The 24,184-nt window shown below is 36.3% G+C and overlaps 1 protein-coding gene and 3 long non-coding RNA genes across 4 annotated transcripts; 1 reads left to right on the top strand and 3 right to left on the bottom strand.

Annotated features, from left to right (window-relative positions):
• Positions 1-280: 280 nt before the first annotated feature.
• LOC131022380 (E3 ubiquitin-protein ligase PUB24-like) lies at positions 281-1,844 on the bottom strand. The gene has a single exon (XM_057951832.1). It carries the CDS (start codon positions 1,518-1,520, stop codon positions 288-290), a length of 1,233 nt encoding a protein of 410 aa, XP_057807815.1. The 5' UTR covers positions 1,521-1,844; the 3' UTR covers positions 281-287.
• Positions 1,845-8,396: 6,552 nt separating this feature from the next.
• LOC131022373 (uncharacterized) lies at positions 8,397-10,581 on the bottom strand. Its single transcript, XR_009101253.1, has 2 exons — positions 9,187-10,581; positions 8,397-8,769 (listed from the first exon to the last, which is right to left on the bottom strand). It is a non-coding gene; the product is annotated as an uncharacterized LOC131022373 (long non-coding RNA).
• LOC131022368 (uncharacterized) lies at positions 8,546-11,939 on the top strand. The gene is made up of 4 exons (XR_009101247.1): positions 8,546-8,726; positions 8,803-8,855; positions 11,129-11,191; positions 11,701-11,939. It is a non-coding gene; the product is annotated as an uncharacterized LOC131022368 (long non-coding RNA).
• A 6,688-nt stretch (positions 11,940-18,627) lies between these two features.
• LOC131022362 (uncharacterized) lies at positions 18,628-20,813 on the bottom strand. Its single transcript, XR_009101242.1, has 2 exons — positions 19,418-20,813; positions 18,628-19,000 (listed from the first exon to the last, which is right to left on the bottom strand). It is a non-coding gene; the product is annotated as an uncharacterized LOC131022362 (long non-coding RNA).
• Between the last annotated feature and the right edge of the window lie 3,371 nt (positions 20,814-24,184).

Below are 24,184 nucleotides of genomic sequence, written 5' to 3'. Positions count from 1 at the left end.
GATTTGAAAATTAGGACAATAACTTTCGGATTTGTAAAAATAGGACACCAATTATTTTTTAGAGTAAAATAGGACACTAATTAATAAGCGTCGTAAAAATAGGACATTTCTCAGCCGATAATTGGCTAAAAAATGTCCTGCGGATGCAACACTTATTAATTAGTGTCCTGTTTTACTCTAAAAAAAAATTAGTGTCCTATTTTTACAAGTTCGAAAGTTATTGTCCTAATTTCCAAATCAATCTAAGTTACTGTCCTAAAAAACCCTCGAACTCCACAAGATTGAAGCTACGTCTTAGAATACCTCGTCAAGAGGTAAAGCTGTATGCAAGGCGAATTGCTCCACGCCTTGGAATGCAGCTTCAAAATCTCCCTCGCTTTCTTCTTCAAATACACATCGCAATCCGCCTGCAGAATCATGCACAGCTTCGTCACGCCGCCGACTGTCAGCATCTCCGCCACCACCGCCCTCGTGGCCGAGAATCGCGCGATCGACTCGTATATACGCATCGCCCGGTCGTTCGTCGTCGGCGACACCCGCAGCAGCCTCTTCGCCACCAACCCCACGCCTCCGGCGTGTTGCAGAAACTGCTGCCGGCCGTCGGCGCACGAGCACAGCTGCGCCAGCAGGCAGAATATCAACTCCGTCGTCTTCGTCTCCGGGCTGCCCAGCTCCATCTCGATCAGCTCGAAAACCGCCCCCGTCTCGATTATCTTCGTCCTGTTCCTGCCCGCCGGGCAAGTCCGGATCAGAATTTTCAGAACCGCCCTCGCCGCCGTCTGCGTCCTCAAAATTCTCACCATCTCTTTGAAGAAAGACGGCTTCAATTTCTCCAAAAAAACCGAACTCGCAACTTCTATGGCGTTTTTTAGTACAACTAAGGCATCTGCCTTCGCCGAATTTTCTAATCTGCCGTTCAAAATCCACAGAATCGATTGTAAAAATTGAGGGTTTTTTTCTTCAACGATCTGCTTGTTCTCCGCAGTGGGGGACCAAGTCAGCCGCAGGATTCTCAGCGCACGGTCCACGCCGGCGAAATCGCCGTCGTCGAAACATCTCATCACATAAGAAATCATCGATTTGCCGGTGCCGGCCTCCGCCATGCACTGCTGATTCTTGCCGCCGTCGTCGCCAGCGAGCTCCTCCAATTTCCTCAGCGCCTCGAGATTCTCCGCTCGGCTCCGGCGGCTTCCCGCACCGCGGATGAGCTTGATCACGGCGGAGCGGTGGAGGGGGGACTTCGGAGTCGGGATCCTATCGATCCCGCTCTTCACATTGGCGACGCACCACGCCTGAATAAGCCGCCGGAGCATGTGGTTGGGAGTCAAACCGGCGGATTTGGACAGCGGCAGCTTAGTAACTGGGCACACTGCGGCAGCGGAGGAGGCCTCAGCCGTCGAAAGCCACTGCTCGATGCTGTCGCGGTCGTAGGTGATGCCGGTGACGGTGGTGACGGGGTCTTTCATGATCTGGAGTGATATGGGGCAGAGGAAATACTGAGGTATATCGATTTCATCCATTTTTAATTCTATATTATTTGGAAGAAATTAATGGAAATCAGAATGTTTTTTACAAGCAGAAAACAAGATTGGGGAAATACTCTATATGTAAGAAAGGAAAAGTGATGAAATTAACGTGTGGGAGAGGATGAGATGAAATAAAGAGGGCTTTTTGTCCCATGACAAAAGTGGTAAGAGAATGCGGCTGTTTAATTTATGGGCGGTTTTGAATGGAATAATGACTGAAGAAATTTGAAGAAATGTATTGTAGGAATATTCTAGCATAACTTATTGTCACTATTGTCGACTTGTCATTGATTTTATATACTCCATTTACCATATGTGATTCATTACCATGACACATTATGTGTGTAATTCGCGTAAATTATTAAATATTATTGCCTATATATATAGGGTTGAGTTTCAATACAAATCTATTTAACGTAAAAACTAAAAATCTTGCACTTAATCTATAAATTTACTACAATTAACGTATAATTAAGTATCTGCATTTTCATGGTTATAAATTATAGTGTAATTATGCTCCCTTTGGGATTCGAACCCAGACCACTAAATTGTGCATATACTCTATAAGTGAAGTGCAATTATTTTATAAGTTAAGTGTAAGTGGTATTTAGTTTGTATGTTAAGAGAGGTCTTTATATGATTCAATTCTTATATATATATATATATATATATATATATATATATATAGGGGATGGCTACAGTAAAAACACTTCTTAAAATATAAATATAAACGTTTTTTAATGTACGAATTTTATCCAACAGGGTTACGAATTCATCCAACATGGTTACGAATTGTGAAAAATAAATTTTTGCTACCTTTCAGATTCGAACCCAGGACCACGAATTCATCCAAAAGGGTTACGAATCAACCGTAGATCTTGATGATCTAAGGGCTGAAAATCATTTATATTTTATACACTTAAGAGTGTTTTTATTCTAGCCCTCCCCTATATATGTTATCCTATAAGGGCTGAAAATCATTTATATTTTATACACTTAAGAGTGTTTTTATTCTAGCCCTCGGCTAGAATAAAAACACTCTTAAGTGTATAAAATATAAATGATTTTCAGCCCTTAGATCATCAAGATCTACGGTTAATTCGTAACCCTGTTGGATGATTCGTAGTCATGAGTTCGAATCCCAAAGGTAACAAAAATTTATTTTTCGCAATTCGTAACTCTGTTGGATAAATTCATACGTGTTCTACATAAAATTCGTACATTAAGAAACGTTTATATTTTATATACTTAAGAGTATTTTTATTCTAGCTCACCCCTATATATATATGTGTGTGTGATTAAATTGATAAGATTGTCGATATAAAATTTACACAAATATAATAGAGTATTTTTATATGATTAAACTATCTTGAAATTATTTTTATATAATGGGTATTGCTAGCAAGCATTTCACATAAAATGCACCTCAAGAGAAAAGAAAAGAAAAGAAAAAGTCACTATTCACATAAATGATGCATTAATTATTTTAGGATTAGATGGATATGTAAACTCAGTACAGAACTTTTCGTTGGTCATACAGTTTTATCCCATTCATGTGGTCAACGCATGTGGAGCAGTAAAGATCACGTCGTGTTTGGCTTCCTTCAATTACACGTGTCTGCTAATGATTGGTCTAGAGGAGCACAATAATTTGTTGGGCGCGATGGAGTTACCTATGGCAAGCATATACGCCACAACAATAATAATAATAATAATAATAGTAATAATAATAATATGCTCTCAAAAAAATAAATACTAAATAATAATAATAATAAATAAATAAATCAAAAGTTGTGCTGCTCATCTACATTCAACGCTTTGTTATTCACTTATTCATTAGAGAAGTAGTATTTGTTTTTAAGGTAAATGGCATGTAATATCACGAACTTTGTCAGAAATCTATTTTTCTCATTGATCTTTAAAAATTTTACTTTATCAAATACTTTGATATTTGTTCAATTTTTCCACGATTTTTTATTTCAATGACCGGAAAAATGACATAGCAGTGACGTGGATTTAATTTTACACATAACACTGACGTGGAATATATATGAATTTTAAATTACACATATAATATTAAATCATAATAAAAAGTCCTAATTTCTTTTAATTTCTCATTTTTATCGGGCAAAAGGAAATCAAAGATTGCTTTTGATGCTATAAAAAATCGATTGATTTCCTTTCCACCACCTATGTCGAAGGGTTCCTCTCCAGACCAGTGTGGAAGTCTTTGTGTCGAGATCTTCCAAACCAGTGGCATCGATTGCTTTGTGTTTCCAGTCTTCCAAACCAGTGCACCGATTGCTAGCGCCGGTGCTTCACCCATTGGTGGCGCTGATTTCTTAAACGAGAGTTTTAATGTTTAAACTGAAACGCATCGTTTAATTTATTGGAATGGCATGTACCAGCGAGCCACATCAGCGCCACGTCGATTCCGATTTGAGGGTAAAAAAAATCGTGAGGAAATTAAACAATGTCAAAGTATTTAATAAAAAATAGAATTTTTAAAGAACGTGGGGAAAATGGATTTCGGGCAAAGTTTGTGATATTATATGTAATTAACCCTTGTTTTTACGCGGTATATTTTCCTTAATTATGACTTTCTAGAAGCCTAATATTACTACTATTGTTTATAATTATCTAGCTTTAATTTGTAGTTGTGTGAAAGAAATCTATTAAAATTGTCATCAAATCATAAAACTTGAATGATGTATTAATCGAAATTCAAGCTAAAACTGCCTCTAAAACAATTCATGACTAAACAAGTGATAATATTTTCCCTAAACAAATATATGTGATATTTTCTTTTACTTTGACGGAGAAGGAGCGGTGAAATTTGAACTGTACTTAGACCTAGTTGTTTACAGACTGAAGTCTATACACCGCTTAAATTATTAATTATAAAAAAAAAAACGTCAACCTACCAAGCTTGATGGGTTTTCTTTAAGGCAGTCCAACATTCTTACACTACAACAAAATGTTTCAGTAGTGACATGATTTTTTATAAAATGTCACTGAATAAAATTATAACAAGTTGAATTGGATAGCTATTATGCGGGTCAAAAAACACATTGCTACATTTAATGACATTTGAAGGTGTAATTTATTTTGTAACATATAAAGTTGTAGTTATTTTTGTGACATATAAAAGTTTAGCTATTTTTATGATAATATATATTATAATTAGTTCTTTAAAAATATAATTTTCTTAATAATCAAATAATTTAATACTACTATATTTATTTCTAAAAAATATATAATACTATATTTACATATGTGTGTTTAATGCGCGCGCGTGTGAGAGAGAGAGATATTGTGACATTATATACGATACCTTTAAATGTTACAAAATTTAGAGTCAGGGGTTTTTTAGGACAATAACTTAGGTTGATTTGGAAATTAGGACAATAACTTTCGGACTTGTAAAAATAGAACACTAATTAATAAGTGTTGCACCCGCAGGACATTTCTCAGTCAATTATCGAATTTTCGGACTTTCCCGCATGGACCAAGCACATGACAAACCACACGGAGGGATTGATTATGTGGCAAGCGCATTATTTTTACGGCTCCATATAGGATGTCATGTGCTTGGTCCATGCGGGAAAGTCCGAAAATTCGATAATTGGCTGAGAAATATCCTACGGGTGCAATACTTATTAATAAGTGCCCTATTTTCACAAGTCCGAAATGTATTGTCCTAATTCCCAAATCAACTTAAGTTATTGTCCTGAAAAATCCTCGGACACCAAAATTTACTTACATTTTTATGTGTAACTAAAGTATATAGATACATGTGTAGGTGTAACCAAACTTTATTATACACTTAAAGAGGTAACAAATTTTTTGATATATCTCTTGATGTCACAAAAATTTTATATATCACTACTAGACAATTTTGCTGTAGTGTTATATAAACAATTCTAAAAGATCTAATTAATATAATTTATTTGATAAATACCTTAGTCTACATATCTCCATCTTAGTCACATACGAAGTTTAGTCGAGCAAATTGTTTTCCCAAATAATTTCTAATTTATGCAAAAATAACCAAGTATTGTGATGGAGGAGTAACCAAAATAGAAATACTGAGAAATTATTTGTAACTAGTATTTGCCCCCCGTGCAATGCACGGATTTTTTTTGTATATATTATAAATATTAAATTAATTATAATAATTATAAATATTCAAAAAAATTATAAATTAAATATTCCTTTCGTCCCACCGAGCTTGAGTTGTATTTCTTTTTGGGTTGTCCCACCAAGTTTGAGTCATTTCCTTTTTTGACAAAAATTATGTAATTTACAACACTAATTAACAAAACTAATTGCACCCTTATTTTTCTTTAATCATCCCAAATAACCCTTATTTCTCAAAAAATAAAAATATTTTTTGCAGCCATACTTAAATAATTTAATTTTATATTTAAAATAATTGAATAATGTTATTATTTTAAATAAAATTCAGATTTAATTAATTTAAATTTTATATTTAAATAATTTGAAATAATTAATTATATAAATAACTACTTAACCATAAATTTACAAACATACTTACATAACTAAACAATAGTTCCTTAATTCCCGTGTCCAAAAGCAACGCCTCAAGCTCGGCAGGACAGAGGGAGTACATTTTTATAAATAAAATATTTTTAGTAGAATATATGATAAAATATATAGTTTTCACAACACTTATGAAGTTTAACATGTTTTATATTTTATAAGGTACTTTCATATAATTAACATTAAAGAATAATAAAAATAAAAATAATATTATATAAATATTGGATCTGAATTTATAAATTCTGAAAGACTTCTTTGTATACAACATTGATTGTAGTCGTACCGATACCACTATCCTCATTAGAAATGAAGAATTTCAAACTACGACTACAACTCTTGAAATAGCAATATGCATCTGGTCATGTGTAAAAATAAATTTTGGCAAAAATAAATCAACATGTAAAAGAAATTGATCATGATTTTTGTTGATAGTCATTGCCTATTAAATAATAAGAGGAAATTGATGCCGTCGAAACTTAAAAGGCAATCTTGGATCCTCCTATAAATCCCACATTATTTGACTCACTTAAACTAAATTATTATCAATAAAAAATCATTAAAACATTAAATTATAATAAAATTATAATTTTCTTATTTTTTTTCACAATATCGATTTTTATTATTGTGATTTTTTTTTCTTATATTAAAGTCAACTATATTTGTATTTTTAATTATATATAATTTTTTATAGTATAATAATTGAATTGGTATGGACTTTAGTATTATCATGCATGCATCCCACATTTATCAACTTTATATACATACGTATTGTGTGCTGATTATTTATCTTATAAAAAATCGATCTACTACATAGCAAATCAGATTTTGTAGTGTATAGTTATAGAATTAGACTTTTAATCAGTAAATAAATATTGTATAAGAGAAATGGGTGGACGTTTATTTTAATTTTATTTTATATTAATGGGATAACATAATTTATTTGCTGAATTATTTTGTTTGACCGTGCATGTATGTATGGGTGGGTTAATGGATTGAGATTATTGTTTTAATTTTATTTTATAATTAATAGTTTTTTTTTTTGAATCAGTTAATGCACGTGGTGAGAGATAATGGGAAGTGATTGTGTTGTGATTTATTTCTAATCTTTATATCATAAATATTTTCAAAATTGCCATTGAAATCAATTTCAAATTGATTTGAAATCAATTTAAAATTGAGAACTCTCCTTTTAATATAGTATAGATCTTCAATTTTATTATAACTACAAAACTGTCATTTATTAATTTTAAAATTAATTTGAAATTAAAAGTTACCTTCTTAATATATTATAAATTAGTATTATGTAAATATAAATTTCTAAATTGTTTACAATGAATGCCTATAAATTGTACACACACACACACACACACACACATATATATATATATATATATATATATATAAATAAAAACATATAATTCATTATGGAATTTTAAATGATTATAATGTGTTTATTTTAAATTCATTTTTAAGCGTCATGTATCAAATTAAAGTTTGTATCACGATCTTTAATTCAAGATCCATATTGCATATAATTTCATGAATGGATATTTTAAAAAATAATAAAATAAAAGAAAATAAATAAAAAACAATTTTTTTTTATGCACAAAATCATGTGCTATTTCCACTTTCTTAAATCCAAATGCAATTTATCAATCAATTGCATGAATCAAAGCAGTTTTTTGGTGCCCCCTTCTTTCAAACGTGGGTGGGACATGTAATTTTAATTAATTAAGTTAGTTTACTTAATTTTTGAATATATACAATAAGCCATTAATTTTCAAATAAATTACAAAATCGCCATTAAAATCAATTTGAAATTGATTTCAAATTGGAAACTCCTCTTTTAATATAGTATAGATATGTGATGATGTAGTAGCCGCTATTTTATTTTATGATTAAGAGCAATAAATGCAATATTTATTTTTACATCTTTCAGTTGATTTAATCCAGTGATTAATATTCAGTTAATTTAGCTCAGAGTTCTGAATTAGATGTCATTACCTGAGATGACCACGATTGAATTATTGAGTAGTCAGTGATTTATTTCAGAATGATAATTGACTTAGCGAAGTCAAGTTATTATTTTATTTGTAATAGAAATATCATTTCTATGTATTTAACTTTATCACTTGAGTCGTGGATTTATTTCAGCTTGTGAAGTGAATTAAATCTACGAATTTAGTTTAAATTTATTCTACGAGTCACGATGTTAATAGATGAGAAGTCAGCGATCAAAATATGAGAATTTTTAGAGTATTATGTATTTTTTTTTTAGCAAGACCCGAGATTAATAACAGATATAGATTTACCAACAGAGAAGATTTATTTCATTCAATCACATCACTTTGCAACCTATCACCTTTTACAATCTTTTGCTACTTTAAGAAAAAAAGGAAAAGCTACTTTATCAAAAGAAAAGAAGGAAAAGAGAGAGTAGGAAGAAAAAAAAACGTGTGTGCAAAAGGGCTGCTACAGCAGCAACATTCCCCTCTGCAGCCCCCAATTCACGCAAGGCAGCCACTTTACGCCTCCACCCATCTATATCAGCCAACAACCCTTTGTTTCTCCCTTAGACACCAGAAAATTGAGGGAAAGAGATAGAGCTTGCAAAGCTTCTACCGGAACTTCGAAGAGGTAAGCCGGTCTTAAGTTTTCACCATCCTGTTCTTGATTCCTCCTGCATATGATAAAGGAACCATCTTTATTTCAGTTCTTCTCCTGCTGAAATCAACAAACAGCCTCAAACATATAACATTTTACAAGGTAAACACTAGGCTCAGCTCATTCAATCCATTCGTTTTTCATCCAACAAGCATGATCGATTAAATGATACTAAGCATACAACGAGTATATATTTTCATAAGGAGACTTAGCAAACTCATATGATCGTTAGGCAGAAATCAATATGTATATGTATATGTATTCTTTTCATAAGATACATGCGTGAGAACTTTTTCGATGCAGTCCCAAAGCCACACGCCATTAATCTATTGTATAATCGGTAAATAGGAACCAAGAGAATCAGTTAACCGAACTAGAAAGAAAGAACCATAGCTTACTACTTTTGCATTTATACCAAGAGATGGGGACCAACCTTCGTCGATGAGAACTTCGGAATCAGTCGGAGGCTGACTGCCTGTTCGTTGAGACAAAGGAGCTCCGACGACAACACAGTACGGCGAAGGAGACCCCGGCCACAGTGGCAGAGCTCTGCTGCTCGCCAGACGAGATCGGGAAAGAACCCGGTGACGACGGGAATTTGCGGAGACCTTTGGGCGAAGGGCGGCGTCAACTTTGACCAAAGTTACAGAGGCGACTTGCCTGAACCAAGAAGAAGGGACAGAATGAGGTTGAGCCCGGTTCTTGAGCAGAGGACAGATTTCAGCGGCGCGGCGATCTCTGGCCAAGGCGGACGCGACGGCGTCGAACAAGGGCGGAGACCCGCGATTCGGACGGAGAAACCGGGGCTCGACTTTCCTCCCCAATTGTGTGTCTTCGTTGAGACCGAGAAAGCGAGGAGATTTTGGCCCTGATTTGAGTTCCACTTGATGTTACTAGAGGAAAGAGGGCAGAGCCGTTGAAGGCGGCGGCGTCGCCGGAATTTCAGAGCAGCGGCGGAGACGGTTTCACTCAATAGAGAGGAAACTAAGGTCGACCGCGAATCTGTGCGTGAGGAAGATCGAGATAGGGGAATAGAGGCATCAACCTCGCCGGGGCCGTTCGCGGCGGAGCTGCGGAGGCGGCGGACGTCCAGACAAACGGAGGCTCAGCGTGGTGATCAGCGGCGGCGGCGCTGGACCCCTCGCCGAAAACAGATCGAGAGAGAGAGATGTTCCGATTTTGAGGAAAGAAAAAAAGAGTTGTGTTGACTGTTGAGCCGATTTGGGAGAAGAAACGACCGCCGCTCATCGAAAGTTCAGGGAGGCGGCGGTGATTTCCGATTTGGGAGAGCAGGGGCTCGCGCCGGCGACGAGAAGGCGCCGGAGCCGGCTGGAGGCTGAGAACGAGAGAGAGAAAAGAGAGAGGGAGCCGATTTTGAGACTATAGGGAGAGAGATCGATTTTGAGGGAGATGAGAGTTGGGCTCTTGGGCTTTAGTTTAATGGGCCTTTGTTATTTATTTAATTTGGGCTTTTCCCTTTTAATTGTAATTGGGCCGAAAATTGGGCTTTGATTTATTTTACTTTGGGCCGAATTATATAACTCTCTGGGCCGATTCTTTTATTTAAAACCCAACTGCATTTTTGTATGAATTGGGCTCCTGTTTTGTTTAATTTTGGGCTCCTATAGTAATTGTTTTTGGGCCGAATTATTTTAAAAGGATGGGCTTTAATTATTCTATAAGAATTGGGCTGAGATATTATTATTAATAGACTTCTATTTCCAAATTCCATATGTATATTGTTGGGCCGGTTATTGTTTCATTTGGGCCGATTTTAATAGAGTAGAATGGGTTGAACGATTATTTCAGTTGGACCTTATTTATTTAATTGCAGTTCGGCCTTGCATACTTGATTTAAACTTAGCCCAATTGTTAATTATTTATTTATTGGGCCAAGATTTATTTAATTACTTGAGCCGATTAATATTTTCAATTGGGCCTCTCATGTTAATTATTCAAGCCCATTTTTACTTAATTAATTATTAGGCTGCCTTATGTTGAGCCTTTTAATTATTTAATCTTATAACATTACTTATTCCTATTTATTAAGCCGATTAATTATGAGGTTATAAAGCGAATAAGCTGAAGTATTTATTTATTTTCTTTTAACTACGAGGAGCGGGGTTTATTTAATTGACGGATTAGAACACCTCGAAGAGAACGGATTAATTTTTGTTAATTATCCGGCTTCATGATACGAGACTTAGCTTTTGTTTAAATCCGATAATCTGGATTAACAATAGAGAATTCCCTGATTATTATCTCAGAATAATAGTTCATGCATACGAGATTCATGCATAGTTAAATTACGCATTCTCATTTAATTGAGAATTTTTCCTCGATTTAAAGTCTTACGTTATTTTCTCGGATTAAAGGTCGAGAGCAAGAATAAGAGCTCGTCAAGGAGTCATTAATCTGTAGTAAAGCTTTGCTATCAGGTGGGCATTACTTTCATATATATCAAATGAGTTTAAATGTTACGTTTAAGCAAGTTATTTCATGACTAAATTAATTGAAGTTATTTCAAATATTGTCTTGCCATAAAATGTTTAAATTTTAGTATGATATCTATCTGATGTGGCTTTGCCAGTTATGTAATCGAATTCGGGTCTTGAGCAGTTGATAGCTATCCTGCCAGGGCTAGTGTACACCAGTGACCGTGAGTCATCTAGCGGGTTGGCCGGTCAAGTGACCGTGAGAGGTGGCCACCTCTCCGGCACACAGTTCCAGATATGATAGATTACAAGAGAACTTAGTCTGCAGACGAACTTTAAGAATCACAAATGAATTTAGTAAGCTTGGGCCTTTTTAGCGAAAAACTCCCTTGTTGTACTGTTTATGATGGCATGACAATTTACATTTTTGAAGCATGTATTTTTATACTTAGGCATACGTGCCCACTGAGTACTTTTGTACTCAAGCCCTGCATATATTTCTAAATGTGCAGGTTGAGCAGTTGCCGATGGTGATGAAGTGACGAGCGGGTTTCTTTTGTCTTATTATGTATTAATGAACTCTAGGGATACATGTCTTCATACATGTATTCAGAACCTTATTCCGCTGCGTACTCAGAAGTTTTATGTTATTTTGGCTAAGTCGGAGTTATCCGAACTTACTAGTTATTTGAGTCTATATGACTAAACCTCCGTTATATTATAAATATCCCTTTTGTTAACAATAATGAAATGCGATCCTTCCTTGTTTGATTATCCCCCTTTCTACCCCGCTTCTAATCTCCCTCCATTAGTCACGGGTTCCCCGGCTTAATTATCCATAATTAGGTCCGGTCGTGACAGAGTGGTATCAGAGCAGTTCCTTTGCTCTGAACCCTAGAGTTAGCCCATTTTTCTAGTATGATCACTAGTATATATGAGTCAGTCAACCAAAGCTCATCATTTCATCACATCGTCATGCTCAGCAAGAAAGAAGGTGGTAATGATTTTAAAACATTGAGAAGTTCACGTTCTATATGAATGTACTGATGCTTACATTCAAGTTTTATGCTTTATTGATTGATTAGATATCTCAATAAACTTAGATGCATTAAGAATGCATGATCACTGTTACGAGAAGAACAATAAAAGCTAGAAACTCAGTTATATATCACTATAGCCATGGTGAAGAGCTAAGAAAGAGGAAGAGAATCCAATGAAAGTAGTGCAAGCGGAGTGCCACGCACGAATCACTGACGCATGCATTGTTCTTCATTCAGGTTGTTCACGCAAGACGGAAAACCTAATCAACTACTGCCTTATTCAATGATAGTTTAAGTATGATATTGCTTATAGCGATGAGTGTGACTTATGTAATCAGTTAGCTAATCCCTAATAAGTTGAGACTCACTTCTAGCCTCGATTATCACTAGCTATGACTTGAGGATAACTTTCATGATTCATCAATGAACTTCAGAGTTAGACTTACGAGGGGTCAAAATGCTTTGTATATGATGTTAATAATTCGATTAAAGCTATCAGCTTATAGTTTCAGATATTCGGAACCATTCTGCTTACAGTACCTATCATATTAGATGAGGACATGACTGAGAATCCCTATTGATTACGATCACCTACTACGAATTGGAAAGACGAGATGTGATATGGGTACTAACAATTACCAACCATTATGATTGATCATAAAAGTTTACTCAAGTGGGTAAGACGAGAGAAGTTCTCGAAGATGGTTCATAGTTTAATAATAGCTAGAAGCGCCGACAGTGGATCAATGCTGAAACAAATGAATTAAGATTCTAATGAGACCATAAGGATATACTCAAGATAAGTATACATATCTTAACCTATCGAGGACATCGCCTCAGTTAGAACGTCTTGGATTAGGTATTTAGTCTGGTAGCCGGAATGAGAGCATTGACTAAGGTCATTCCATGACTTAGCATTACATATGGTGACACATACCCTATAAAGGTGCTCAGATGAGCAAAAACTATTTCCTTATTGAATGTGTGATGATTCAGAAGGTCTTTTGCAATAACACGGAATAGTACTTCAAATTATATGGTTGCATTTCAAGCACTATGCGAAGAAAACACTAAGTACTAGAAGTACTACATAAAGATCATGTAGAGGAAGATTGTTGAGTAAGGTCGAGCCTACCTTATTTCATTAAACTAGGAGGCAGACTCCAAGTTTGAGAAGCTCTAGAATATTCTCAAGGACATGTTCAAGATGTTAAGAAGAAAGTAGTGATTTTAGACCAAATATACCTTTTGCAGCCAATGAACAAGAGTTGCCAAGTTCGGAAAAGTATTTCCGAGTGACTGAGAAGTAGTTGTGTCGGACCTGGCCAGTCCACATGACCAAAATATCAGTAGTCGTCATATATGGGTCTCTAAATCTATATATTTAAACTTTCATCTGAAAAGCCAAGCGGGTTCAGATTATTAGGTCATTTCGTTTCGACCTTTTAGTCAATTCATTTCTACCCTAAGGCCATTTCTTTTCAATCGTCTGACAAAATTGTTGATTCACTTCACTTTGCGTAATTGCCATTTGTGACTTTAATCATTGTGGTTTGTTAGTTGTTAGTAGATTTCCGGTGACCTAAAGACAAACAAGTATTCACCAGATTAAATCCATCAAACAAGTATGCCTCGACCCAAGGGTCAATCACATGATGCAGCTAGACCATCTCTTATGGATTTGGTAGAATGATATTATTTTTTTTAGAAAACAATGATTGTTATGATGTTTTTGTATGCCCCTATGTTGGCTTAATTATGTTTAACTAGTATTAGTAAAAAAAAAAAAAAAAAAAAAAACTGGTTCCATGACCAAATTAGTTGGTGATGGCATTGCTAGACAGCCAGTTCATCATGAGTAGTACTTGGATAGATCAATACATCTAGATCCATATGTTAATGTAGAAGTTCTCATCGAAACAATTTTCTTATGTCTTTTTAGCGACCTTATCGATCTTTTGCGGCAAGTCAAGTCCGCCACATTTTACTTATATGCTTGCACGAGGAAGAGTGTGAGCAAGATTTGAGAATCAAGAAACGGTTTACAGAAGTGAGGATATGCATATGTATGTATTGATGACTACGTGTCAACTCATCAGTACGCCACCAAAACAAGGGAGTCCGAGTAGAAGAGGAAGAATTCCACGAGATAATGAAAAAGGCCCAGTACCATGGCTAGATCAATATAACGCCACTAACCATACAACAAAAACGTAGAATAGAATAACTATTTCTACGAGGAAACCCACCTGTCTTCGATAGGATAGGAGATCCAACAAAGGCTGAGATTTGGGTACAAGCTAGTGAGCGCATCTTCAATTTCTTGCGCTGCACAGATCTGGAACGTCTTACTTGAGTATCCTTTCAGCTGACTTATGGTGGGAAGCAAGGAGGAAGACAATGACAATTGAGTAGTTGGAAAATTTAACGTGGGAATAGTTTAAGACTGTAATATATGACAAGTATACACCCAAAAGCTATCGCAAAAAGAAAGAAATGGAATTTTACAATCCGAAGCAAGGAAGAACAACAATTACTCCATACGGCATGATGTTCTGCGATACGTCAAGATATGCGCTAGAGCAAGTAGACACATATGGAAAGATGGTTAAAAGAATTCTGTGTCGGACTGAGGCACGAGATTAGAATGGCTTGGGCAAGCCATGGTGGATTGTCTTACGTGGAGTCGCTTAGCAAAGCGTTATGCATTGAGGCAGCAATGCTGGGAGAGAGACCAGCAACTGCGCGTACGTCTGCACCTCCACAAACTCGGGCTCAAAACTTTTGAGAAAGAAAAAGAGAATGGGATATAGTAACCCTGGCCAAGATAAGGAAAGGGCCATGGCAGGGGCAGACGTCACAGGAACGTGGCTATGACACCTCAAAACAGATGTGGGATAACAAGTATGGGATTCCACCCTGCCCAAAGTGGAACAAGAACCATGGGAAACTCTCCAGTACTGGTAATGAAGGTTGTTGCATAGTAACTGGAATGAACATTATACAAATCGTTACCCGAATAAGCAACAAAGGGCGGGTCTCAGGCTAAACTCGCCTGTTCAGAATCTGCATTTGAGCAATCCAAGCTTTGCCCAACCATACCAAGAGCAGTAACCACACCAGCGATAGCAACAACAACAATAATAGCACATGTGTGCTTGAATTTAGAGCTAAGCATAAAAATTATTCAAGTTGGAGTGAACAACTCGTATGTTATACCGATGGGAGACGTGGACATAATTCTAGGAAGGAACTGGCTGGCTGAGAATTACGCCACCATCCTATGTAATGAAAGACGGATATCATTCCGATCTCCAGGAAGGGAACCGTCACATTTCCACGGAATTAGTATGGGGAGAAGAAAGATGATCATCTCCGCCCTACAAGCAACGAAAATGATGAAGAAGGGACACCCAGCCTACCTCGTGTATTTACACGGAGAACTTGGAGCTGAGAAGGGCATAGAAGATGTAGCAATTGTACGGGAATTTTCAGATGTATTTCCAGAGATTCTGTCAGGGCCACCACCGGACAGACCAATTGAGTTTACCATTGATTTGGAGCCCCCGGTAGCTCCCACTTCAAAGGCACCGTACCGGATGGCTCCTAAAGAGTTGGAAGAACTCAAGATACAACTGCAAGAACTTTTGGAACTTGGATTCATTAGGCCAAGTGTATCACCTTGGGGTGCACCCGTACTTTTCGTGAAGAAAATGGATGGCACATTGCGAATGTGCATAGACTATAGAGAACTGAACAAAGTGACACTTAAGAACAAATATCCTTTACCAAGGATAGATGACCTTTTCGACCAGCTCAAGGGAGCAAGCGTGTTCTCGAAGATTGATTTGCGGTCTGGTTATCACCAGCTAAAGATTCGACCAGAAGATGTACCTAAGACGGCGTTTCGAACTAGGTATGACCACTACGAATTTGTAGTTGTGCCATTCGGGCTAACCAACGCGCTAGCCGTGTTCATGGACCTCATGAATCGGGTGTTCCATCCGTACTTAGACAAATTTGTTTTGGTATTCATAGATGACATCCTGATCTACTCGAAAAAAAAAGAGAAAGACCATGAGGAACATTTGAAAATTATCCTAGAAACGTTGAGGACGGAGCGCCTTTATGCCAAATTTAGCAAGTGCGAGTTTTGGCTCAGCGAAGTCACGTTTTTAGGACATATTGTGTCATCAGAAGGGATTAAAGTGGACCCTGAGAAAGTGCAAGCGGTGCGCGAATGGAAATCGCCTACTAACCCTAATGAGATAAGAAGTTTCTTGGAACTAGCAAGTTGCTATCAGAGATTCATAGAAGGATTTTCCAAAATAGCAAGACCAATGACCCTATTACTCAGGAAGGGAATTAAATTTCTTTGGACAAGAGTCTGTGAAAAAAAAAAAAAAAAAAAAAAAAAAGATTTCAAGAAGCTCAAGGAGAAGTTAACCATAGCTGTTCCAGTAGCTAACAAAGAATATATGATTTATACAGACGTGTCCAAGGAGAGTACTTAGTTGCATGTTAACGCAAGAAGGAAGAGTGGCAACATACGCATCACGATAGCATTAACCACATGAATTGAACTAGCCAACTCATAAACTAGAATTAACTGCGGTAAAGACCATAAAAGTTTGAAATACTTTTTCGAGATATTTTTTTTAGCAAGAAGACCTTAACATGAGACAGTAAAGATGGCTCGAACTAGCGCAGGACCGCGACTGTAGTATTAACTACCACCCAGGCAAAGCTAACAAGGTAGACGACTCCTTGAGTCGTAAGACTCAACTTAAGTTGGGATCTCCCCTCACTCAGAAAGAGGAACCCATGAAAGATTTTAGTAGAATGAATTTAGAAGTGGTTCAACCACTAGAATCTGTAGAAGGGATTATTGCCACGATGGTAATAATACCCAACTTTATAGGAAAGCTGATAATGCGAAAAAAAAAAAAAAAATGGGAATGAGACCTTGGAGAAAATATGTTTAGCAATAAGATCAGGAGACGTATCATGAGACGTGGATAATGCGTGGATGTTGATCAAAGATTGTGTGTGTTCACACGATGAACAATTCAGAGATGAGATAATGAGCGAAGCTCATGACACGCCATATACTGGCCACCCGGGAAGTATAAAATGTACAAAGACTTGAAAGAAGAATTCCGATGGAAAGATATAGCTACACTTGTTGAGAGATGCCTAGCATGCCAACGAGTGAAGGCCTTGCACCATAGACCATATGAAAAATTTCAACCATTGGAGATTTCATAATGGAAGTTAGAGCACTTTGCAACAGATGTCGTAACTAGTTTACGAAGTCGAAAAGAGGGAGTGCTGCCATCTTTGCAACAGATGTCGTGACTAGTTTACGAAGTCGAAAAGAGGGAGTGCTGCCATCTGGGTAATAGTGGAGCGACTTGCGAAATGAGCTCGTTTTATATTAATACCGATCACATACGGATCAGACAAGTTAGGTCAATTATATGTTTGAGAAATTGTGCATTCCACGATATGCTCGTGTCAATCACTTTGGACTGAGATTCGAAGTTTACATCCAGATTATGTATGAACTTATAGAAGAAATTAGGCACAAGGTTAAATTTCAGTACCACCTTTTGCCCACAAACATATAGATGGTTGAGAGAATAATTCAGACTCTCGAAGACACGTTAAAAGTAGTACAAGGCAAAGGTGGAAGTGATGAACAGTGATGTCGTTGATTGAGTTTGCCTACAATAATAGTTATCAGGCAACAATCAATATGGCGCCTTATGAGGCAATGCATGGAAGAAAATATAGATCACCACTCTACTGAGATAAAGTAGGTGTAAGGAGAATTTTAGGATCAGACACGATGAATGAGGTGATTGAGATAGTCTGACAGAAATCAAGATGAGAGAGTACCCAGAACCTTTTTGCAATGATATGCAAATTTCGGGACGAAATTTTTGTTAAGAGGGGTAGTATGTAGTAGCCGCTATTTTATTTTATGATTAAGAGCAATAAATGCAATATTTATTTTTACATCTTTCAGTTGATTTAATCCAGTGATTAATATTCAGTTAATTTAGCTCAGAGTTCTGAATTAGATGTCATTACCTGAGATGACCACGATTGAATTATTGAGTAGTCAGTGATTTATTTCAGAATGATAATTGACTTAGCGAAGTCAAGTTATTATTTTATTTGTAATAGAAATATCATTTCTATGTATTTAACTTTATCACTTGAGTCGTGGATTTATTTCAGCTTGTGAAGTGAATTAAATCTACGAATTTAGTTTAAATTTATTCTACGAGTCACGATGTTAATAGATGAGAAGTCAGCGATCAAAATATGAGAATTTTTAGAGTATTATGTATTTTTTTTTTAGCAAGACCCGAGATTAATAACAGATATAGATTTACCAACAGAGAAGATTTATTTCATTCAATCACATCACTTTGCAACCTATCACCTTTTACAATCTTTTGCTACTTTAAGAAAAAAAGGAAAAGCTACTTTATCAAAAGAAAAGAAGGAAAAGAGAGAGTAGGAAGAAAAAAAAACGTGTGTGCAAAAGGGCTGCTACAGCAGCAACATTCCCCTCTGCAGCCCCCAATTCACGCAAGGCAGCCACTTTACGCCTCCACCCATCTATATCAGCCAACAACCCTTTGTTTCTCCCTTAGACACCAGAAAATTGAGGGAAAGAGATAGAGCTTGCAAAGCTTCTACCGGAACTTCGAAGAGGTAAGCCGGTCTTAAGTTTTCACCATCCTGTTCTTGATTCCTCCTGCATATGATAAAGGAACCATCTTTATTTCAGTTCTTCTCCTGCTGAAATCAACAAACAGCCTCAAACATATAACATTTTACAAGGTAAACACTAGGCTCAGCTCATTCAATCCATTCGTTTTTCATCCAACAAGCATGATCGATTAAATGATACTAAGCATACAACGAGTATATATTTTCATAAGGAGACTTAGCAAACTCATATGATCGTTAGGCAGAAATCAATATGTATATGTATATGTATTCTTTTCATAAGATACATGCGTGAGAACTTTTTCGATGCAGTCCCAAAGCCACACGCCATTAATCTATTGTATAATCGGTAAATAGGAACCAAGAGAATCAGTTAACCGAACTAGAAAGAAAGAACCATAGCTTACTACTTTTGCATTTATACCAAGAGATGGGGACCAACCTTCGTCGATGAGAACTTCGGAATCAGTCGGAGGCTGACTGCCTGTTCGTTGAGACAAAGGAGCTCCGACGACAACACAGTACGGCGAAGGAGACCCCGGCCACAGTGGCAGAGCTCTGCTGCTCGCCAGACGAGATCGGGAAAGAACCCGGTGACGACGGGAATTTGCGGAGACCTTTGGGCGAAGGGCGGCGTCAACTTTGACCAAAGTTACAGAGGCGACTTGCCTGAACCAAGAAGAAGGGACAGAATGAGGTTGAGCCCGGTTCTTGAGCAGAGGACAGATTTCAGCGGCGCGGCGATCTCTGGCCAAGGCGGACGCGACGGCGTCGAACAAGGGCGGAGACCCGCGATTCGGACGGAGAAACCGGGGCTCGACTTTCCTCCCCAATTGTGTGTCTTCGTTGAGACCGAGAAAGCGAGGAGATTTTGGCCCTGATTTGAGTTCCACTTGATGTTACTAGAGGAAAGAGGGCAGAGCCGTTGAAGGCGGCGGCGTCGCCGGAATTTCAGAGCAGCGGCGGAGACGGTTTCACTCAATAGAGAGGAAACTAAGGTCGACCGCGAATCTGTGCGTGAGGAAGATCGAGATAGGGGAATAGAGGCATCAACCTCGCCGGGGCCGTTCGCGGCGGAGCTGCGGAGGCGGCGGACGTCCAGACAAACGGAGGCTCAGCGTGGTGATCAGCGGCGGCGGCGCTGGACCCCTCGCCGAAAACAGATCGAGAGAGAGAGATGTTCCGATTTTGAGGAAAGAAAAAAGAGAGTTGTGTTGACTGTTGAGCCGATTTGGGAGAAGAAACGACCGCCGCTCATCGAAAGTTCAGGGAGGCGGCGGTGATTTCCGATTTGGGAGAGCAGGGGCTCGCGCCGGCGACGAGAAGGCGCCGGAGCCGGCTGGAGGCTGAGAACGAGAGAGAGAAAAGAGAGAGGGAGCCGATTTTGAGACTATAGGGAGAGAGATCGATTTTGAGGGAGATGAGAGTTGGGCTCTTGGGCTTTAGTTTAATGGGCCTTTGTTATTTATTTAATTTGGGCTTTTCCCTTTTAATTGTAATTGGGCCGAAAATTGGGCTTTGATTTATTTTACTTTGGGCCGAATTATATAACTCTCTGGGCCGATTCTTTTATTTAAAACCCAACTGCATTTTTGTATGAATTGGGCTCCTGTTTTGTTTAATTTTGGGCTCCTATAGTAATTGTTTTTGGGCCGAATTATTTTAAAAGGATGGGCTTTAATTATTCTATAAGAATTGGGCTGAGATATTATTATTAATAGACTTCTATTTCCAAATTCCATATGTATATTGTTGGGCCGGTTATTGTTTCATTTGGGCCGATTTTAATAGAGTAGAATGGGTTGAACGATTATTTCAGTTGGACCTTATTTATTTAATTGCAGTTCGGCCTTGCATACTTGATTTAAACTTAGCCCAATTGTTAATTATTTATTTATTGGGCCAAGATTTATTTAATTACTTGAGCCGATTAATATTTTCAATTGGGCCTCTCATGTTAATTATTCAAGCCCATTTTTACTTAATTAATTATTAGGCTGCCTTATGTTGAGCCTTTTAATTATTTAATCTTATAACATTACTTATTCCTATTTATTAAGCCGATTAATTATGAGGTTATAAAGCGAATAAGCTGAAGTATTTATTTATTTTCTTTTAACTACGAGGAGCGGGGTTTATTTAATTGACGGATTAGAACACCTCGAAGAGAACGGATTAATTTTTGTTAATTATCCGGCTTCATGATACGAGACTTAGCTTTTGTTTAAATCCGATAATCTGGATTAACAATAGAGAATTCCCTGATTATTATCTCAGAATAATAGTTCATGCATACGAGATTCATGCATAGTTAAATTACGCATTCTCATTTAATTGAGAATTTTTCCTCGATTTAAAGTCTTACGTTATTTTCTCGGATTAAAGGTCGAGAGCAAGAATAAGAGCTCGTCAAGGAGTCATTAATCTGTAGTAAAGCTTTGCTATCAGGTGGGCATTACTTTCATATATATCAAATGAGTTTAAATGTTACGTTTAAGCAAGTTATTTCATGACTAAATTAATTGAAGTTATTTCAAATATTGTCTTGCCATAAAATGTTTAAATTTTAGTATGATATCTATCTGATGTGGCTTTGCCAGTTATGTAATCGAATTCGGGTCTTGAGCAGTTGATAGCTATCCTGCCAGGGCTAGTGTACACCAGTGACCGTGAGTCATCTAGCGGGTTGGCCGGTCAAGTGACCGTGAGAGGTGGCCACCTCTCCGGCACACAGTTCCAGATATGATAGATTACAAGAGAACTTAGTCTGCAGACGAACTTTAAGAATCACAAATGAATTTAGTAAGCTTGGGCCTTTTTAGCGAAAAACTCCCTTGTTGTACTGTTTATGATGGCATGACAATTTACATTTTTGAAGCATGTATTTTTATACTTAGGCATACGTGCCCACTGAGTACTTTTGTACTCAAGCCCTGCATATATTTCTAAATGTGCAGGTTGAGCAGTTGCCGATGGTGATGAAGTGACGAGCGGGTTTCTTTTGTCTTATTATGTATTAATGAACTCTAGGGATACATGTCTTCATACATGTATTCAGAACCTTATTCCGCTGCGTACTCAGAAGTTTTATGTTATTTTGGCTAAGTCGGAGTTATCCGAACTTACTAGTTATTTGAGTCTATATGACTAAACCTCCGTTATATTATAAATATCCCTTTTGTTAACAATAATGAAATGCGATCCTTCCTTGTTTGATTATCCCCTTTCTACCCCGCTTCTAATCTCCCTCCATTAGTCACGGGTTCCCCGGCTTAATTATCCATAATTAGGTCCGGTCGTGACAGATGAAGATGGAGTCCATGGCTTACACGTTGGTCTTCAAGGCTGCCCAACACATTTGAACCACAATTACGCCAACTCATTTTTGTGGCGAACAATTAAAGTTCAAAATTGTGTAATTGTCTGCATGGATCCAAAATAGAGTAATTCTGAAATAAATATTCGTGGGTTACCATATATAGTGACTTGAGTCAAACAACATTATTTCGTCTTTCTTTAACATATTCGTAACGGTGAATGATGATGACCTTCTCATTAACTACTACGCCTAATTTGAATTATTGCCTTCTTCTAGATAACAATAATAATAATAATAATTTTTATTTCTGAAATCAATAAAATCATATGGTAGCATATCGACACCTAAAGCAGATGGGATCATCTGTCTCACTATTTAGTGTGTATCACCGTGTACCACTCTTAATTTATTTATTTTATAATTATTTTTTATAAAAATAAAATATATTATTATATTATGAACTCTAATTAATATTTATCACAAAAAATTGAAATTTTAAAAAATTATATACCCTAACTTTGAATTAATGAACCCAAATAATCAATTATTAATTCAAATAAATATAAAAAAATAATTATAAACCCTAATTTATATAATTATCTTTTTATAATATTAAAGCATAATAAATTAAAATTGAAGAAAATATAATGAAAAAATTATAATAAATTAAGAGAAGTACACGATGGTGCACACAAAATAGTGGAAGAGATGATCTCATTTCCACGTAAAGCATCTAATAATTTTAGGTTTTCTCACATTATAATTAGACCTGATTTAATTTTCAAAGTCTTATTTCTTCCTCGTTATTAATAGTATTATTTTCCAATTTTGTATATACATCTTAATTTCCTGCTCCTGGGTCACTATCGAATGAACCGCTTTCAACGGTCAAGTTTTGATATATCATTCAAAGCTACGATTTTTTCCATCTGACTTATTTTCGAAATTAAATCAGATCTGGAAAATTTCCACAATTCAACTCTGCGTGCATTATTGCATAGAAGTTGATTTTATAAATCCACAAGTTTGTAGTCACTTTAATTTTTGAGGTAAAACTTCAATCAAGAGAAATAGCACGAAACTTACACACCTTAATTAAGATACGCATACGAAATTCCAAATTAAAATGGCATTAGAAGCAAAAAGATTCAAAATTTGGTACATTTCTCTGTTTGATTTTTGTATTGTAACATATGAAAACGGTAATGGAAAATGAGAAGATCCCTTTGTTGGAATGTTCCACATCAAACTATTAGAAAATCTCAACGTATATTTATTGATTTTTCTTTTCTTTTTTGTACTAAACATAGTCTAAATTGGACTTTCAAGTAACATTAGTATTATCATTCGTGCGATGCACGACGAACATTGAAACTAAACAACAAATTTAAATAAATAAATATAAATATTAAATAAAATTAAAATATATAAATATAAAATATATTTTTAATATAAATAAACTAAAACAATCCACGCCCGTCAATTATTTAATAAAATCCTAAATTTAAAAATATAAAATTTCAACTTTGTATAAAGCGTAATGATAATTAAAGTTATTAAATAAATGAAAAAAAAATCAATAATAAAAATTAGCATTAGGCATTATTATCATCGAGTAATTTTCCATTTCTTTAACCTTTTTTTTTTGATAAATTTACAATATTAAATAAATAAAAAAATTAAAAGGTCGCGCCACAGGGGACTCGAACCCAAGATCTTTGGCCTTAGGCATTAACCCCTTACCGCTTGGCATTATTATCATCGAGTAGTATATATGTCATAATAAATAAATAAGTATTTTCATACACAAACACACACACACACATATATATATATATATATATATATATATAGAGGGAGTGGTTCAATTGAGAAGCTCAAATGTGTTGA

The sequence above is a fragment of the Salvia miltiorrhiza genome, chromosome 1 (assembly GCF_028751815.1).
Source record: "Salvia miltiorrhiza cultivar Shanhuang (shh) chromosome 1, IMPLAD_Smil_shh, whole genome shotgun sequence".
NCBI lineage: Eukaryota > Viridiplantae > Streptophyta > Magnoliopsida > Lamiales > Lamiaceae > Salvia > Salvia miltiorrhiza.
Note: the sequence above shows the minus strand (reverse complement) of the source record. Positions and strands in the feature narration are given on the sequence as shown.

Coding starts and splice junctions, on each gene's coding strand:
- LOC131022380 (XM_057951832.1), bottom strand. CDS start 1,520: ATGGATGAAATCGATATACCTCAGTATTTCCTCTGCCCCATATCACTC.